This window comes from Cervus canadensis, chromosome 25, assembly GCF_019320065.1.
Source record: "Cervus canadensis isolate Bull #8, Minnesota chromosome 25, ASM1932006v1, whole genome shotgun sequence".
NCBI lineage: Eukaryota > Metazoa > Chordata > Mammalia > Artiodactyla > Cervidae > Cervus > Cervus canadensis.
Window position 1 is genome coordinate 26,731,321 of NC_057410.1, and position 20,356 is coordinate 26,751,676.

Genomic DNA, 20,356 nt, shown 5'->3' on the forward strand with positions numbered 1-20,356 from the left:
TTTTTTTAAAAAACCAATGAGGCTTCCCTAGATGTACTAACCAGTTTTCCAGAGGTGAAGACCACAATTCCAGGTTTGTTTGTTTTTTGGCCTTGCCAAAAAAGAGAAAACCAGACTCTTTTAGAATTTAATCTGATTCATACATTGTGGAGAAGAAGGTAAAGCTGGTTGGGAGGCTAAATAGAAATGACCTTTATATGAAGATGAACAGAAACTGTGACCTGAAAGAGGATTTTCCCTAATAGAAATTTGCAACTTGAGGATAGTAGAGATTTGGGGACTCCTCCATAGATAAAGTCACTCTCTTGTGAGATTTTAGTTGCCCAGCCAGGGATCGAACCCATTCCCCCTGCAGTGGAAGCACAGAGTCTTAATCAGTGGACCACCAGGGAAGCCCCTGTCCAGTATTTTTTTTAATAGGCCATCTGGACTCCTAGTGATTCTGATGTATACCCAAGGCTTAGGAAGCTGAGGTTTCATGGCTGGAGATTGTACATATGATACGAGACTGTTCCATTCCTTCTTGTGTATCCTGGTGTGCTGGTGGGGTAGCCCTTATCCTCTCTCACCTGGACTATTGCAGCCTCTCCTAACTGTCTGTCAGCCTTCAGTGACTCATGTCTCTAATCCCCCCCTTCATATAGCTAGCTTTACCCCAACTTCAAGCTGTACTGACTGTCTACTGGGTAAATTCTAAACTCTTTCATGTAATAGTAGTTCAGTCCTTTCACAGTTTGACCCTGGCCCTTCTGCCTTCACTTCTCACCACTTCCCCAGGCAAATGCTGGGATACCATTTCTGATGACTTTAAACACACCATGTAATTTTATATCTCCATGCCTTTGCATATCCTATTCTTCTGCCTGGAGAGCTCCCACCAGCTTCCTCATTTCCTCCAGCCACTGTCAAATTCCTGCTCATTCTTCAAGCCTGGCCCAGCTGTCACCTACTGAAACACCCAACCAGTTTGAAGGACTTGCTCTTCATTCTGTGATTGTGATAGCCTTTCTTCACATCTCAGTGTCCACCTTCCATAGTCTGCTTTATTCACTTTATTCTGTAGTTATTGTGTCGTGTGAGTTGAATAGGAACCAGGCTGATTCTTGGGCCTTTATATCTAATATGACCCTCCCCTGTCCTTCGTGCTCAATAAATATTTGTTGAATTGATAATCTAGGATGAACTGATTGTGTTAGCGCTTGCCTTTTTTCATTACAGTGTCTATTCAGGTCACCAGTCCATCTTAATTCCTCCTATGGAGTTGGAAAACAACCTTTTCCTCTGGCTCTCCACGGTCAACCAGTACAAAATAAGAGACACGTTCTGCTCCTATTCAGTAATGGAGCTTTGCACCAAAGGGCTTGGAAACCAAGTGGAGGTGCTGAAGGTAAGAAGCAGCTGTAACAAGGAGCCAGTCCTGAGAGAAACGGACCAGGTGTGGTGGTACCCCACCTTGTAGGGGTGGTCAGACATACCTGCCTGCTTTTTTCTATCCAAACAGGTATTCATAAACCTCAGTGGGTGTACCTCTTTTACTGTCTAATTTAATGCACTCTTTTAGAGTTTAATCTGATTCACACATTGTGGAAAAGAAGGTAAAGCTGGTTAGGAGACTGAATAGAAATGACTTTTACATGAAGATGAACAGAAACTGTGAACTGAAAGAGGATTTTTCCTAATAGAATTTGAAACCTGAGGATATTAGAGATTGGGTCCTCCTCCATAGATAAGGGTCACTCATTCATGAGTGTATCCAGTGATCATATGTCTAAGTGGCATATGAGAGAGTCAGAAAACACCAAATTTTCTTTAATAAAGAAGTAAGACCTTAAGAATGAAAAAAAGAGATGAGATTAAATCTCAGTGTTGCTAAATTTATTTTTCTGTTCTTCCCATCTCTCCATTTTGAAATAGAGAGAAATCTAAGGTACAGAAATGAAGAGGAATTAAAAATATATTGCTGAAAAACCTAAGAGTTTTAGGCAAAAGAGGAAAGAAATAGAGAATGAGCAAATCAACCTGTGGGTAATGACTTTAGAGGAATGCCTGGGTGTTTTCCAAAAAGGTATATCTTTTCTTTGGGTATGTGAGATGACAGCACACGGTTCCTTGGCTTTTCCTGACCAAAGAGGTGGGGCAGTGAAATTGCTTGTCCAGTGCTTCTGTGACCCTACTAATCTCCGCCTCCGCCCCCCACCCCCCCAACGTGGTGTCTTACAGACCCGGGGAATCAACCTCTCCTGCATCCGAACGTGTGTGGTGGTGGCTGAGGAACGGCCCCGCATTGCCCTCCAGCAGTCCTTCTCCAAGCTCTTTAAGGACATCGGTCTGTCCCCGCGGGCTGTCAGCACCACTTTTGGATCCAGAGTCAATGTAGCGATATGTTTGCAGGTGACTCTCATGATATCTTCTTAGTGTGGGGGGCTCAGAGCATAGGCTGCTGCTTGCCTGCTGTGTATTTGGGCTCCGCCGTGGTGCCTGATTTGGCCCGTTGGTAAAATGAAGATGAGAGTATTGTCCTTCACAAGGTTGTCCTGTAGAACCACCAAGTTTCTAGGTGCCAACCTCTTGGACCCATGCCCAGCAGTTGAATGCTAATGTAAATGTTTACTCTCAGTGGTTTTATGGTCCTCGACATGAATCAAGATTTCTGAATCCTACTTGAATTTTATTTGTATATTACCCTTTGTGGTTTTTTTTTTTTTTTTTTTTTTTGGGCAAAGGAAGCACAAATAAGTTTGTGTTCTCTTCTTTAGCCAGATGGCAATTTTACCATGTTATCTTGGTGGGTAAATAATAGAAAAAGGCTAAAAGAATAGAAAAGAGTGGAATCTAATTTTCTATAGCTTGGAAAATTCATAAGGCAAATACAGGCATGGACAAGAGTGAGAGTCAAAGAAGGTGGCATAGCTGGGTGGACGCCCTCAGGTCCTCTGTGTCTGGGTCAGGTGACTTTGGAGCAGCATCACAAGGCTTTAACCTTGGAGCCCTGCTATGGGTGCCTTGCCGCCAGCGTGGGCCAGTGTTGGTTTTGGAAGTCCCTTGGATGTTGGTCTGTCATACCCTGGCCTTGAGTCCAGGGATGAGGATCTTCCTCACCCTGGTAACCGTTCGGTGCTGCTCTGGCCCCCAGCCTCCTCTCCTGGGGGAGGAAAGGAAAGAAAGATGAGGAGAAAGCTGGCCAGGAATCTTCTCTCAGGTGTTGACTACAGCCCTGGCCCATCTGGTTGAAGACAGGGTGAGCATTCAGAACAGAATTTGGATGTTTCCTGTATGTGACTAAATTATCTGTCTTGACTTAAAAATGTAACATGTGGAAATGCCATTCAGCTAATTTTAAATGAACAACCCACTGATTTATTTTTCTTCAGGGAACCTCAGGGCCTGATCCAACTACTGTATACGTAGATCTGAAATCATTAAGACATGACAGGTAAGTAGATTTGTTAAGCTTGTTTCCTATTAGCATTCCTAAGCATATAAATTTCTGAGCCTCAAGAAAGCCAGCTGTCCCCCTCATCTCATTCATTTTGTTTGTGTCTTTGCGGGGAGGAGGGTAAGAGGGAAGGAACTCATTTTCATTGTTAATACCTAATAAGATTTACATTTATAAGAGGAAAGCTTTAATTCTCATAGTGGCTGCACTGTTCCTTAATATTAAAATGTAATACTAGTATTTTGTGACATATGACGTAAATTACACTGAAATGGATAGACTCTTTTCCTCTGGGAGTCTAAAAATAACTGAGATAAGATAAATGAGACAGTGTAGGGTTTTTGAAATAGCACTCTATCTGAACCACAGGAATAAAAGCCTTCCTCCTCACCAGCCCACAGGTGAATGGGAGCTACGTCCCAGGGGAGCTCCTGGTTGAGGGCTCTGGGTCCTGCTGACTCAGGCTGTGTTCACTGACCCAGCCTGCAGGCAGAGCATCTCTAGTGCTGTGGTTCTCAGCCTGGAGAGAGTCTGCCCTCCAAGGACAGTGTCTGGGACGTGGATTGTCCCGACCAGGGAATGCTACTGACATCTAGTGGGGAGAGGCTGGGGGTGTTGCTAAACATCCTACAGCGCACAGGATAGCGCATCACAGAAAGGTACAATAAAGTATCTGACCCAAATGTCAGTAATGCGGAGCTTGAGAAACTGCACTGATGTGAGGAGAGCTATGAATAGATTAGAGGTTTGGGAGGACAGCGTACAGCCATGGTGGGTTTTTTTTTAAGGCTCACATGTAGTAAATATTTTTCTTTTACAGGGTTCGTCTTGTGGAACGGGGTGCCCCCCAGAGTTTGCTCCTCTCAGAGTCTGGAAAGGTAATTTGTTGTGTTAGCCATTGGGAAGGTGTGTGTCACCTGTGTGGAGAAGTAGTTTTAAAGAAACCTGAAGCCGTATAATATACATGTTAGTACCCAGGGCAAGACTGAATTGATATCTGGAGATAATTCAACAATTTTCACTTAGCCAGTACTTTCAAATTCATATGGGTACATAAATAAGAAGAATACTATATTTGAACTTTCTTAATTTTCATAGATTTTTATTTTTAAATCCTGCTGACATATTATTTGACAAACCAACTAAATTCACTGTTCATTATACTCAAGGTGAAGAGATGAGCAGCACTAAGAAGAGCTAGTTCTACCTTTATGAATATTACAAGTGGAAAGACAGGGTGACAGGTGGGGGGGGGGGTGGTTAAAGATCCAGGGAAGACATACACATACTTAAAGTTGAAAGAGAAATCAAAATGGGGAAGAGATTAAAGATATTTGAGATTGATTTCTTAGATGAGAATAAGGCTTTAAACTGTTCAGGGAGACATTTTGTTATTGCCTTAGTCCATTCAGGCTTCTCTAACAGAATACCATAGACCAGGCAGCTTATGAACAGCAGAAACTTCTCTCTCACATTTCTGGAGGCTGGCAGGTCCAAGATCCAGGTGCCCACGGATTCTGATGAGGGATTTCTGGTTCTTAGATGGCTGTCCTGTTGCTGTGTGCTCACATGGTGGAAGGGGCTGGGAAATCTCTGAGTCTTGTGTATAAGAGTATGGATCGCATTCATGAGAGCAGACCCTTGACCTCCTCCCAAAGGCCCCGCCTCATAATGCCATCACTTTAGGGGTCATATTTCAACATATAGATTTCAGTCTATAGCAGTTTTGAACAATTTACTCATGTTGAGCAGATCAAATCCATATAAGCTATCAAGTTTCTCATCCTTTTGAAGAGAGAGTAATGATGCCTCAGCATCCCTTCTAATTCTGAAAGGCCAAGGAGAATGTAGGGAAGGAAGGAGTGGGCCCAGCCTCACCTGTGCAGTCATGGCTCAGCCCGTTGGGGAAATCCCTGTTTCACTCCTCTGTTTAAACTCTTCCAAGTGGAGTTGGGTTGACCTCCTTACCGTCTTGCCAGCTCTTCCTCTGCCTCCACTGGCGGCGAGCCCCTCAGGGACTGAGTGGTGCCTGGCCCACATGAGCAGGAATGGCCTTCCTCTTCCTTCCTTGAGGTCTTACATGTGTGAGCTTCTTGATGCTAGAAACCCAAGGGAAAGAGAGGTTTAGGACAGAGGACGGGTGTCTGAAGAGGCCCCAAGCCATCCTCGGCTGGCACCTGCCGCTCCCTTCTCCCTCCTGAGGGAGATGCGGGCACGTGACGTCTCTCCCCTCTCCTGCTGAGCCTCCGCTGGTCTGTGGTTTCTTGCCTTTGAGGAGACGGCAGACAGGTTGGTTCCCCAGTTTAGTTTTGAGGCAGAATCTTGTTATACATACTTCTGTCCCCTGAGGACGATCCTGTGAGTACTGGCTCAGCTCTGGCCTGTGTGCACTCCCTCACCTCACTGGAGGGAGGAAGTGGAAACTGTTTATTAGAGGTCATGAGATCTGATGGAACTCAATTTTTGCGTTTTCTTTTTGATTCTTAGATCTTACCTGGAGTGAAAGTAGTTATTGTTAATCCAGAGACCAAAGGGCCTGTTGGAGACTCGCACCTGGGAGAGGTATGTATAATTCTCCCCTTGACTCTGAAAAGTCAGCAGTGAAATACCCCCGGGTTCATATTCTAGAAACCAGGAAACTGTGGGTTTAGCTTTTCCCTCATGGTGACTGTTTGAGAATTTTCATCTTTCTCTGTAAGGCTCACAACTGAAATGAGGCAGAAGGGGGAATGGAGGCCAGGATGGAAAGAAGGTTGAGGCACAAGCTAGAGTTAGTCCCAGGTTGGTCCACCGACATTCCCTAGCTGAAGATGAAAATGGATGAACTCATCTGCTTCCATCTATTAAGGAGTGGAACTAAAAGGAGCCACAAATATTGAATTTTTAAAATTTATACAGGGACTTCCCTGGTGGTCCAGTGGCTAAGACTCCTTGCTCCCAGTGCAGGGGGTACAGGTTGGATCCCTGGTCAGGGAACTAGATCCCACATGTTGCCACTAAGAATGCCGCAGCTAAAGATCCCACTTGCCTCAACTAAGACTGGGCTCGGCCAAATAAAATAAATATTTTACAAAATAAAATAAGATTTATACAAATTTTATTCCAAAATATATTCATTTTTGTAAGAATATAAAAATATTGTGCATGCTAAGTCACTTTAGTCATGTCTGACTCTTTGCAACCCATGGACTGTAGCCTGCCAGGCTCTGTCTCCATGGGATTCTCCAGGCAGGAATATTGGAATGGGTTGCCATTTCCTCCACCAGGGAAGCTACCCGACCCAGGGATTGAACCTGCATCTCATATGTCTTCTGCTTTGGCAGGCAGGTTCTTTACCACTAATGCCACCTGGAAAGGCCTTATAAAAACACTGAGAAGTCTTGATTTTTCTTCCTTCCAAATCTCGGAGAAACAACTGCTGTCTTATCTCACAGCTAACTGGGAGCAGGGCTCCAGGTGACTGAACCAGATGACCAGCCTCTGCCAGTTACCAGCTTCTTGTTAATGCACGAGTTACTCAAACTCTCTAGGCCTAGTTTCCTCAACTGTAAATAATAATGGCACCTACCTAGTAGAATTGTGTGACAGTTAAATGCATTAATATCTGTGTCTGCATACACATGGAACAGTGCCTGTCACACAGTGAACACTTGTGTTATTACTGTTGTTGGGTATTGGTGTGTTTACACTGTAAATCCAAATACCCTGTAGTGTTTTCCTGCGGGCTTTTTAACTTAGTTTCAAAGCACAGAAATGATCTCTCAGTGCACTGGTGAGACTCTGAAAGAGGCTGAGAAATGAGCCAAGGAGGCAGTGTAGCCTCCAGGTTGGATCTGGGTCTCTTAGTTTCTGTATCTTAGGTGACTTACTTAAGGGCTTCCCTGATGGCTCGGGTGGTAAAGAATCTGCCTGCAACGCAGGAGACTCAGGTCGAATCCCTGGGTCGGGAAGATCCCCTGGAGAAGGGAGTGGCTACACACTCTAGTATTCTTGTTTTTTCATTTGTAAAATGGGAGTGACAGTAGTACAGACTGTATTGTCATGCCGTGTATGTGAAGATTGATGGGGGTGATGTTTATAAAGTACTGTTTAGCACATGTAAATTCAGTAACTGACAGCCGCTTTCATTGTTGTAACTTTTTGGTTATTATAAAAATGAGCTTAAGAAAACCAACATAATCTGTCCTAAGTGGACTGAATTGATTCTGGCGAAATGTGACCGGTACCCTTTTCCTGTTGTAGATTTGGGTGAACAGTCCCCATACAGCCAGCGGCTATTATACCATCTACGACAGTGAGACTCTGCAAGCTGACCACTTCAACACCCGCCTCAGCTTTGGGGATGCTGCCCAGACCCTCTGGGCTCGGACAGGATACCTGGGTTTTGTCCGCCGGACGGAGCTCACAGCAGCCACTGGAGGTAACTTCACCGACTCCTCCCGCTTGTCCTGCTGTGCATTTCAAATGCCCCTAGCACGGGCTGGCCCTCTGCAGCCTGCCTTTGCATTGTGGAATATGTGTGTTGACCTGTTCCCCCTCTGCAACTCTAGAACCCACCTGTGAATTTATATTCCTTTGCAGTAAGACTTTGTCCTGTGAAGAGGACCCAGGAAGTAAACGCCAGGGCCTCGTGTCAGCATCAGGATAGCTGAACCTCAGGATAGTTTGGCCGGGCAGTCGTAGAGATGTGCCCGGTGATGGGTGAATGCCCTCAGCAGGATACAGCCTCTCAGCAGCCTTGTGGGGCTGCCCGCATCCCTCAACAGGCTCCTGGGACAGGTGTTCCGTCTCTAGTTCCTCTGTCCCTAAACCCTGCGAGCAGGAGTCAGTGCAGAGGAGCTGACCTGCTAAGCCCTCTGACCCTTTGGCAGCTCACAAGACTGCTTGGCAGGGCTCTGGGATAAGCAGCCCCCAGTCACTGTCTACCTGGTAAAGAGGCCTGGCTTCAACCTTCCTGCCACCATTAATGGCCGTTTAAAAATACCCTACACTGCATGCATCATACACATCAGGAACTGATACATCACTCACTGGACTAAACGACTGGAATGGAGCCAGGTCATTTCTCCTTTGCCCCTTACATCTGCTCCCTGCTGGCCGGCTCTGCAGTCACTCCATATTTCATGAGGAAGCACACTCAGGCATCCTGAGGCAGGGGAAGCACACCTTGCTGGGTGTCCTGGTTTGGAAACCTGTCTCTGCCCTTTGCTGTGTGACCTTGCGCACTCACTCAATCTCTGAGTTTCCTCAGAAAACTCAGAGTTCCTCAGAAAACTCAGGGAAGTGGGAGTGATGACATTTCCTGTCTTGTGGACATGATGTGAGATTAAATTACATGATGCCTTCAGGTGTCTGGAACACTACTTGGCACAGGGAAAGCACTCCCTAGTCATTAGCTACTGTGTTTCTGTTGTTTTTATTACTATAATCATCAGCTCATCTTATGTGACTGGCCTTCCTTACCCTCCTCTCTCCAACAGCTTCTAGCACTTTGTTTTGCTAAATGTTTCAGAAGTATTCCTATTCCTGAAAATAGATCATTCTGTTGTTTCTACTGTTTAACTGCTAAGTCGTGTCTGACTTTTTGCTACCCCAACCCCATGGTCTGTAGCCTTCCAGGCTCCTCTGTCCTTGAGATTTCCTGGGCAAGAATACTGGAGTGAGTTGCCATTGCCTTCTCCAGGGGATCTTCCTGACCCAGGGATCAAACCTGCTTTTTGGCAGCCGAATTCTTTACTGAGCCACCTGGAAAGCCCAAAACATTCTGTAGGTCTAGCTAAATCATTGTCTTCAGCATCTATGTAGACATAAACTAGGTAGCCTTGGGTGTACAGTGTGTGCATAAAATCTTTAAAAAAAAAAAAAAAAGGAGTGAAATTTCTGCCACATTCTGCTGGATTAGAAGCCTATTAATAACCAGGACTAGTCTCTCCATGGATTCCTTAACGACATCTAGAAACAATGAGCATATATTCATTTCTTTTCCATCTCAGATCCTCCCCTCTCCTTCTTTCCCCATCATCTGGCTAATTCCTGTTTATCCTTAAAAACACAGGTGGCTTTAGCTTTTCCTTCTCTGAACCCTTGAGCTGAGCTCAGAGGCAGTCGGGGGAGGGGAGGGTGATGTCCTCTGTTGCCCTTGCCCCTCATCCACACTCAAGTTACTGGGTTTACCACGTTCCATCTGATGTCCACCCATAGGACACCCGTTGTGTGTGTTCCCCCCACTAGACAGCAAGTATCTCTGGAGCAGGTGTCATATTTTGTCATCTTTACTCTCCACACTGGGCACAGTTCCTGGCACATGGTAGTAATAAGAATAACAAGAGCTAATATTCTTCAAAATCACTGTGGACAGTGACTGTGGCCAAGAAAAAAGATTCTTGCTCCTTGGAAGAAAAGCTATGACAAACCTAGACAACGTATTTAAAAGCAGAAATAACACTTCGTTGACAAAGATCTCTCTAGTCAACGCTTTGATTTTTCCAGTAGTCATGTACAGATGTGAGAGTTGGACCATAAAGAAGACTGAGCACTGAAGAATTGATGCTTTCGAATTGTGGTGCTGGAGAAGGCTCTTGAGAGTTCCTTGGACAGTAAGGAGATCAACCCAGTCAGTCCTAAAGGAAATCAACCCTGAATATTTATCGGAAGGACTGATGCTGAAGCTCCAATACTTTGGCTATCTGATGGGAAGAGCTGACTCATTGGAAAAGACCCTGATGCTGGGAAAGGCAGGAGAAGGGGGCAACAGATGATGAGATGGTTGGATGGTATCACTGATTCAATGGACAGGAGTTTGAGCAAACTCCTGAAGATAGTGAAGGACAGGGAAGCCTGGCGTGCTGCAGTTTATGGGGTTTCAAAGAGTCAGATATGACTTAGCAACTGAACAACAACAAATACTCTTCAGCACGTACAATGAACCAAGCATCATTCTAACTCCCTTTCATGAATTTAATCCTCATAGCAGCCATTTATTATTACCCCTCTTTCACGGAGGGGAAGCAGGATCAGAGACTTAAGTTAATTGCTCCAGGTTACACAACTGGTGAGTGGTGGCACCAGGTGATGTGTGGCAGTCTGAACACTGGGCACTTAACTCCAATGATGCGCCCCACTCAGTACATCTGATAACTAAGTTTCTCTTTCTCTTCATCAGAGCGTCATGATGCCTTATACGTGGTGGGCGCTCTGGACGAGACCCTGGAGCTGCGAGGCCTGCGGTACCACCCCATCGACATTGAGACCTCAGTGTCTCGGATCCACAGGAGCATTGCCGAATGGTAAGTTCACTGCACAGACAGAGTAGGTCTCTCCTCAGCTGTGGTAAGTTAAAGTTGATCTTTAGTCATCTAGCTGTACCAGAGACACCTACAGATGTGGAACTCCAGGGGAGCAAGCTGTGGAGACGGGCTCCATGCACCCACTCTGGGGCCGAGTCCTTTCAATGACAGGATCTTACCACTGGAAGTGACCTAACTGGTCATCCACCTCTAGAAGGTTGGTGGGGCTAATGGGGAGAACCAGGACCTTTGGGTCAAAAGACCCATCTGGAAGGCCCAGCGCTGCCACAGTGGCTGCTTTCCTCATCTAAAAATACCTCCTCTGTTCCGTCCTGATCATCAGGAGGATCAAGTGAGAGTGTGCTTCATACTCTATCAACCGGTCAGCAGATGAAAAGGATTATTACCATTATCTGGTCCAGGTTCTCTGTCTGGGCAGGAATTCCCCCTTCATTATCCCTGATAAAGAACCATCCAACCTCATGCTGACTAAAAATTTCTTAAAATTGAAATTCTGTAATTTTTAACTGTTAGCTTTCATCCTGGATTCTTTTACAATACAGAATCCACCCAGTTTCTTTTTATTCATATTTTAGTTGGTGTGTCCTTCCTCAGGTTTGTTTGTTTTTTTTAATTCATGCAAAGTAGCCACAGTTCTTTTAATGGTTTGTTCATGCTTTCCAGATGCTTCTTTCTCTTGCTTTTGTCAGTCTCTCCTCAGACCTGAACAAGGAAGTATAATAACAGTGCAGAAAAGTTGGGTGCCTCCTACACCCTAATTTTAAGCATTTGACTTTTTTTTTTTAGCATTTGACTTTTGATGCAACCAAATATTGTGTACATTTTTCTTAATGATTGGAATCTATTTTTAAAGCAGCTCAACACTGCACAACACAAATCAGCCCATACCTTCTAACCCAGCAATCCCACTGAACGTCAGGTGGCATTGTGCCTTATGGCACGACAGGAGAGACACTTGATTGGGGCACTGAGCTCAAAGAGGCCAGCCGACTCCCTTCCTGTTTGGTGTTAGCTTATAGATAATAATCTTAGTCAAAGCTGTTATGTTGCAAATATCAAGAATTCTCTTCAAAACAACTTTAAAGCAAAAGAGAGGTCATAGAAAGAACACCTGGTTGGTTATCTCAGAGGCTCCTCGAAGTCTCTAAACAGCTCTGAAACCTCAGGAAAGGTAGAAACAGGGATGGAAAGGCCATCAGGGACCACCAACTTCTCGCTTTCTAGAGCCATGTGGGCATCCACTCCGTTCTTTCTCTCCTCCCTGAAAAGCCATTCTCTATATGTCTCTGCACACCTACTACACCAGAACCTTCCAGTCCACACATCCTCAGCTGAGGTGACCAGCTAACAACTTTTTAGTCCCACTTCCAAACACCCAAGAGATTTTAAATGGTTTAACCAATCAGTTGTTATCATGGGGCAAGGCAGTTCATTACACATGTGGCTCAGAGCCTTCTGGTTGAGTCCAAGTGAGAAGGCAGTTCTTGGGGCAGTGAGGGTAAGCCTTGGGCAGACACTATAAAAGATGCCACATTAACTGAGCGTCACTGAAATTGCAGTGCTGTGTTCACGTGGACCAACTTGCTCGTGGTGGTCGTGGAACTGTGTGGCTCTGAACAGGAGGCCCTGGATCTGGTTCCTTTAGTGACAAACGTGGTCCTGGAGGAGCATTACCTCATCGTGGGCGTGGTGGTCGTGGTGGACCCAGGTGTCATCCCCATCAACTCCAGAGGAGAGAAGCAGAGGATGCACCTCCGTGACAGCTTCCTTGCTGACCAGCTGGACCCCATCTATGTGGCGTACAACATGTAACCAGCCTCGTGGGATTGCAGGGACCGTCCTGCAAAACCACGGGAACCAGAGAACCCGTGACTGATGTGAAATAAGCTGAGATGGCTACATTATATTCTTCATCTCATCCTGTGGTATCCTGCCATCATAGGACACGCAGGAGAGGGGAATTCTGTGGTGGCAAATGAAAAAAATGTTAACAATCTGTTAGTCATGAGCTTTGACATAGCGTGAGCAGCACGTTACTAAAGCAATTACATGCATGTTGCATTTTTTTCATCTGTTGTATATACTTGTATTTTTATCTAATGCTGTTTTAGATTTTTGTAAGGGAGTTTAATGAATTCACATGAAGGGGATAGTTTGAGTTACACAGTCCCCCGCTCTGTACTGTATTTTGCCATTTTACCATAGTTAGACACTCTGCGGGTTTTGTTAACATGGAGCTACTCGGCTTACTTTCAGTTGACCCATAAGCAAATCAGATAACACACTGAATATGAGAATTACTTTATATATATAATTCTTGACTGTAAAACATTTTGACCAGTGTTTTAAACATGTAAATAGGAATACACATAATTCAGCTAAAAAATGTAAGAATTGGCTTGTATAGTTGTAACAACTAAAGTAGAAACATTGCTGCTCTGAGAGAGAATCTCGGTATTCTCTGGGTGCAGTGTAATTGAATAGATGACTAAAAAGTGCAGATTGTTTGCAGGTTTTGCTGCACATTGTACTATGTCTCTGTTGGCTGGTATATTTTATAAACTGAAGCTGCCTATGTTTGTTTTTTAGGCTTGCATTCCCAGAATCAGCTTAAGCTTTTAAGAATTCAGCCTGTTTCTACAAACTGAAAAATCTCAGTTGAAAAATCAAAATGTTAGGAAAAGCTCAGATTCATTAGATCCCACCCAATTTTAAGGAACCACAATAACTCACTCCGGCCCCCAGTGTTGAAACAGTCTTTCACATGTAAAGTGACTACACAAGAATTTAGAATTTCCTCTTTTCCAGGCCCATTGTATACTGTGTTTGCAGTTATACATATAGCTTCTCTTTTCTGAGAACTGAAGAGCATCCTCTATGCTTCCAGTTCACGAGGGCAGGGATTTAAGAACACGAGCGATAGGCTGGGAAGGCAGTGGGATCGACAGTCACGCGAAGGCGTTAAGGCCTCATAACTCCACGTCTCAGAACCGACCAATTTGGGTTGCCAAAACAGCCAGGCTTATGCTGAAATAGGGGAAGTCTAATGTATGCAAGAAACCCTTTTGAAATAACTGTGGTGCCCAGGCCAAGCAGATGGAGCCTGGGACTGAGTGTGGCCTCTGGCTCGGTTTCCTTTCTTTGGTCTGATACTTCATGTATTTGAATATAGTTGAATTTTATTATTTTTTTTCTTACAGAAATATTTTTAAAAATTAAAAAAAAAAACTCAAAGTGAACAGAGTTAACTTGTTAAATCAGAATGGTTCTCTTTGACCCACTCTGATCTATTGTGTAAATATTTATTTAGACTATTTTAATAATGCATATTATTTACCCCACTGTAACATCATGTAAACTAAATATGTTTTTAAACAATTTTTAAGACTTGTAATTACCCTGAAAATAAGGTTTATAATGGAAAGACCAGACCCTTTTGCCACGGCAGCACTCCGGGGGGCTGCCCTTACACAGGCTCATGACTCAGAGCCACTTTATTGACTTCCTTTTACATAATCCTCTTTTCCTCCAAACTCATTCTCCACAGAGGGAAGACCTTGACATTTTCCAGTTCCAGATCTCTTTTCAGCATTTTGGATGATGTTCCATTTTACACGATGGGAGAGGTTCTAGGATGTACAGGGAAAAAAGCATTTGCACTGGGGTTAGACATCCCAGTGACTAGCAATGGTTTGGTCTGCAGAGAAAACAGCCTACTTATTTGGAAAGTAATTTTCTTAAAAAGAGTTTTTAATGAGTCACTAATCAAAGCAAGGGATCCTGAGGATCTCCTATCTCTGTGATCACAAGTTCTAAGAAAAAAATAGAAAAGACAGAGTCCTATGGGTTGCTTTCAGAATTCTTACTGCACAAGGTAGGGTGTCTGCTCGAAATAAAATGTGAGCCATATCTGTCATTTTAAAATTTCTAGTAACCACATTTTAAAAAGTAAAAAGAAACAGGTGAAATTGATTTTAATACATTATTAGCACAATATATCAAAAGTACTATCATTTCAATGTGGGATCAATATAAAAATGTATTAATTAGAGATTTTACTTTTTTTCATATTATATCTTTGAAATCTAGTGTGTATTAAACACATCTCAATTCGAGACTAGCTGTATTTCAAGTTCTCAGTAGCCACACATGGCTATTGGCTACTATACTGGACAGTGCGGATCTATACTCATTCCTTCAAATGAAATATTCCGTTAATCTCACAGTATGCCCAATTCCCAGTTATTTAGGGGCTGATTATCTAGTTTGGTAGTTCCTCAGGCCTCTGATTTATTGTTATCTTTTTGCTTTCTGCCCTGTGGCTGCTTTATCTTTTGCCTATCCCCCAAAGCCAGAATAAGCTAGTGGAGGAAAGAAAGCTAAGATGCTAAGATGTGTCTTTGGGGGAAAGTTTCCTCTGGAAGGGGCAGAGAGTCTAGTCCTTAATTTAGATGTGTTTGTGGGATCATCTGCAGATCCAGTGCCTAGTCTGTTGCAGACTTGGTAAGAAAACTCTCTTGATGACACAATGCTCTTAGTCTTTCCATGTTAAAGCCGAACCTTTATGGTAGAACTGGCTCTTAAGACAGGCCCCAAAGGCCATTATTGATAGAAACAGCCTTGCCAAAACTTGGGAACACATTCTGTCCAGGTTTTCATGCCTGGGTGGGGGAGGGGGGGACCTAAATGAATAGCAAGCCCTCTTTTCGGATAAGAGAGAACCTATTCAACTGAAAGTTTTTGAACCTCTCTGCCTCTCAGCAAAAGTAAGGAGGGTAGATCAGGGAGGGGCTGCCTCAGGACAAATACCATCTCCTGCTTTAGTGGGACCCTTTGGATGACCAGCATGCTAATAGGCATCAGTGAAGCCACACTCCTTTCCTTCCTGCCTCTTAAAGGGCCCCTGTCTCCCCTGTACCAGGTCCTCCTGAAGTTGTGCTGCCTCAGGCTGTTTAGGGACCATCGCCTGTCTATTGGTCATTTGAGCTCTCCTTAATGTTAGTCCCTGGGCAATGCTTGCTTAATGTTTTTGTTGAATCAACAGAGGGCCCGAGGCCTTAGGTTTTTTTTCTTTTTTTGGTTAAGGTCTCTGCCCCAGGCATGGTGCTCAATATCTTGGCCAAATAAATTACTTTCCTTGAATATCCAGGAATCTTTGGACTAAAGCAATGAGGAGTTATCACCTCACCCTCAAACTCCAACATGATCTATGCCTTAGAGTTATTTTTGTTGTCTGCTTTCATGTAAAGCAAGAGTATTTGGACAAGCTGCAGTACTCCAAATACACAATAGGCCTTTTCTTTATCATTCATAACAACATTTCTGGTTTAGGTATATGTAGGTGGGGGCCATGTTATTTGTCCAGAGGAAGAGAGTGTAAAGATATAAGAATAATTTTTTAGTCCTAAATGCTGTTTTGTTTATTTTTTGTCAAGATATTTACCAGTGTCAGATTCAAATTATAGTACTGTGTAATTATGTATAAAGTTTTTTTTTATTTATTTGAAATTAGACTAGATATACATTTTTAAATTTAACATCTGGCTGGACAGTGTTCTATTAACTCATTGAATGTGTTTTCTTTGTCTTGTGTTAATAAATATTGATGCCTGATTGTGTTTAATGCTTCACATGTTGGGAGGACTGATAAGTTGGAATTAATAAAATTTAATTTTAACTCAGATAGTGAGACCCAAAGATGGCTGGAGAGGTCTTAGGAAAATGACCACAGAGATCCAGAGTTATAGCAAATCAGTTCTATAAAAGGAGGCCAGATTGAGGAACAGTAGAGAGTCATTTTGGGCCTTTTGTCTGGAACAATCATAGCTTAGTTTTCCTCCTACCCATGTGGTATTGGGTAGTTTTAAACTTTTGAGCATACATGTTAATTTTTTAAAAATCTGTAATTGATGTGGGTTTCAACTTTTCTTTTTTAAAAAAATTTTATTTATTTTTGGCTGTGCTGGGTCTTTGTTGCTGTGAGCATTCTTTCTCTAGTTGTGGCAAGTGGGGGCTGCTCTTCATTGTGGTGTGTAGGCTTTTCAGTGCAGTGGCTTCTCTTATTGCAGAACATGGGCTCTAGGCACATGGGCTCCATAGTTATGGCGCACGGGCTTAGTTGCCCTGTGGCATGTGGAATCTTCCCAGACCAGGGATCGAACCCATGCCCCCTGCATTGGCATGCAGATTCTTAACCACTGAGCCACCAGGGAAGTCCTGGGTTGCAGCTTTTCTAAGGTAATACTTCATTTGTGCTACCATTTCCTGGTTTCAAGAAACTTGATAGGAGTTTTTATCAAATTGTGCATATTCTACAACACTGAAACTGGTCTTTGAATTATAGTTCAAGTTATTCAGGCAGCTGAGAACTTTTTAAATTTAACACACATTTATTGAGTGCCTAACTCAGTAGACAGAAGTCACTGTGATCACATCTGATGCTAGAGGGAGAGAAACAGCTGGACAGCTCTGGCCCAGAACTACGTATTGGGAGACGTTCTTTTAAAAGTGGTAATTGAAGTCGTGGAAGTGGATGATGGTGCCAAGAAAGATCATATGAGACAAGACTTAATAATGGAGCCACAGAGAACATGAGTCTTTAAAGGCTGAGGGAAGAAGAAGAATCTACAAAAGGGAGAAGGAATTGCTGGAGAGATAGGGTCAAAACCAGGAAGGATATTAGGCATGGAAATCGTAGGAAGAGTTTCAAAGGGGAGGGAGTGCTCAACAGTGCCAAAGTTCAGTGGAAAATGCCATTGGAATTGGGTGGGTACTGCATTGAATCTGTAGATTGCCTTGGGGAATATGGTCATTTTCACAGTATTAACTCCTCCAATCCAAGAACCTGGTCTATGTTTCCATCTGTGTCAGCTTCAGTTTCTTTCTACAGTGTCTTACTGTTTTCAGAGTATAGGACTTTTGCCTCACTTGTTGTTGTTGCTTAGTCACTAAAGTGTATGACACTGGGATCCTTCTGGGAGCCTGCCAGGCTCTTCTGTCCATGGGATTTCCCAGGGAAGAATACTGGAGTGGATTACCATTTCCTTCTCCAGGGGATCTTCCCAATCCAGGGTTTGAACCTGTGTCTCCTGCATCGAAGGCGGATTCTTTACCACTGAGTTGCCAAGGAAGCCCTTTGCTGCCTTAGATAGATTTATTCTTAGGTATTTTATTGTTTTTGATGCTATGATAAATGGGATTGTTTCCTGTTTGCAGATGACATGATACTATATGTAGAAAATCCTAAAGATGCTACCAGAATACTACTGGACCTCATCAATGAATTTGGTAATGCTGCAAGATACAAAATGAATGCACAGAAATCTGTTGCCTTTCTATACACCAACAATGAAATAGCAGAAAGAGAAATTAAAGATTTCTTTAACAGATCATCTATTACAAACCTACAGTAAAATATATTTAATGGTGATACTTCAGAAGCACTACCATGAAGGTCAAGACTGTGATGAGGATACTTATTATCTATCATTTTTATTCAGCATTGTACTTGAGTTTATAGCTAGCATAATTAGGGGGAAAGAAATAAGCTATGCGAACTGGATACAAAGGAAGAAAAACATAAATATTTGTAGACAATATAATAGTCTATGTAGAAAATACAAGAGAATTTACAAATTTTTTAAAATATTTATTTATTTGACTGCACCAGGTCTTAGTTATAGCATGTGGGATCTAGTTCCCCGACCAGGGATCGAATCCAGGCCCCCAGTATTGGGAGCACAGAGTCTTAGCCACTGGAACACCAGAGAAGTCCTGAGAATGTATGCTGAATACAAGATGAACATAAAAATCAGTATCATGAGTCAGATTAACCCTCCCAAAGATAGAAATAACTACTTTTGAAAAAGGAAGAAAGAAAAATGAAGTGCAATAGGTGATATTTGTGTGTGACTTTTTGTTTGAGGACATCCCCATAACTCCAAATAGCTTAAGTAGTAAAGAACCACAGTCTATTGGCTTATGGTGTAAAAGGACAGTTCCAGGTTGGCAGAGCAGCCACAGAGTAGATGAAAAATCTATAAAGCGAGAGAGCCCCAGAAGATATATCTCCAAACCTGCATATAGAATCTGTCAAAATCTTTGATTAATGGCTAAACAAAATTATATGGAGAAAAATCCAGAGTTTCTGGTGAAACAAAGCATCAGCTAGAAGCTGAAAGAGTTGAGCAGAAATTATAGCCATTGTCTATGACTGAAGAAGAAAGAGATTGGAAATTAAGCCCTCTCAAATCAGCTGCCTTCTGGAATAAAAATCACCCTGTAAATGAATATAATTCATCCCAATGATAAAACTACTAGAAATCTGAAGAAACAAAAATATGAATCATACTTAAGGAAAAAGAAAATCAGTCAACAGATACCAACTGCAAGTTCACTCTACTGAGATGTTGCAATTAGTAGTTAACGGCATTAAATCAGCCATTGTTTATATATATATAAGTAATATATATACAAACATTATATGTTTATATACACACAATGGATAAATAGGGAATCTAGAAGAGAAATAGAGACTATTTTAAAAAATGGAAATTCCAGAACTGAAAAGTACAGTATTGAAATGAAAAATTTGGGAACTTAATGACCTTAACAACATACTGGAGCTGGTATACTAAACAATAAGTGACCTTGAAGATTGATTAATAGATTATCAATCTGAAGAACAAAGAGAAAAAAAGATTGAAGAAAAAAGTGAGAGAGAAAGCTTTAGAGTCCTTTGGCATTCCAGGTAGGAAAGAGAATGGGACTCACAAAAAATATGTGCAGACATAGAGACAAAAGCTCACTAAATTTGGAAAGACATAAATTTACAGACAGGAAATTCCAGGAACTATGGGTGACATACAGAAAACCACTCTTGGGCATGATCAAGGGAAAACTTAAACTTCAATAAAGCAAAAGTCTTAAAAGTAGCCAAGGGAAAGTGACACATTACATACAGGAGAACAATGGTAATAGCCAACTTCTCATTAGAAATAGAAAGGAGGAGAATACAGAATGATGTATTTAGAGTGCTGGAAGAGAAAAAAGGTATCAGTTCTGTGCCTTGTCAGATCTTTCAAACATGATGGTGAAAGCTCAATCTGATAAAGACCATCTATGAAAAAAATTGACTGCTTATATCACACTTAATAGTGAAAAACTGGATGATTTCTCCCTGAGATTGGGAACTAGACAAGAAAGTCTGTTCTCACCACTTCAACATTGAATAAAAGGCAATTAGGCAAGAAAAATGTAAGTTATCCAGATTGAACAGGAAAAATTAAGGCTCTCTCCAGTCTCAGATGAAATGACTTGTATATGTGAAATTCTAAAGAATACACACATGCAAACTACTAAACAAGTTCAACACGGTTGCAGAATGCAAGATCAACAGAAAATCTATTTTTTTAATTAATTAGCCATGAACATTCCAGAAAATGAAATTTAAAAACCAATTCTATTTAAAATAGCATCAAAAAGAATAAATACTTAATTCTAATCAAAGTGCAAAGTTGTATACTAAAAACTACAAAATTGTTGATAGAAACTAAAGAAGAACTACACACATGGAAAGTCATCCCATGTTCATGGATTGGAAGATTAATATTGG

The 20,356-nt window shown here is 42.4% G+C and overlaps 1 protein-coding gene across 2 annotated transcripts in view; it reads left to right on the forward strand.

Moving 5' to 3' along the window:
• The window catches only part of DIP2B (disco interacting protein 2 homolog B), a 223,929-nt gene extending 207,573 nt beyond the window's left edge, over window positions 1–16,356 (forward strand). For both annotated transcript variants that reach the window (XM_043447299.1, XM_043447298.1), the window contains exons 31-38: window positions 1,219–1,387; window positions 2,221–2,391; window positions 3,372–3,433; window positions 4,257–4,314; window positions 5,924–5,998; window positions 7,679–7,856; window positions 10,599–10,722; window positions 12,303–16,356. In XM_043447299.1, the coding sequence (XP_043303234.1) occupies window positions 1,219–1,387; window positions 2,221–2,391; window positions 3,372–3,433; window positions 4,257–4,314; window positions 5,924–5,998; window positions 7,679–7,856; window positions 10,599–10,722; window positions 12,303–12,555 (1,090 nt within the window). In that variant the 3' untranslated portion in view covers window positions 12,556–16,356. The remainder of the gene's footprint in view (window positions 1–1,218; window positions 1,388–2,220; window positions 2,392–3,371; window positions 3,434–4,256; window positions 4,315–5,923; window positions 5,999–7,678; window positions 7,857–10,598; window positions 10,723–12,302) is intronic.
• The last annotated feature ends 4,000 nt before the right edge of the window (window positions 16,357–20,356 follow it).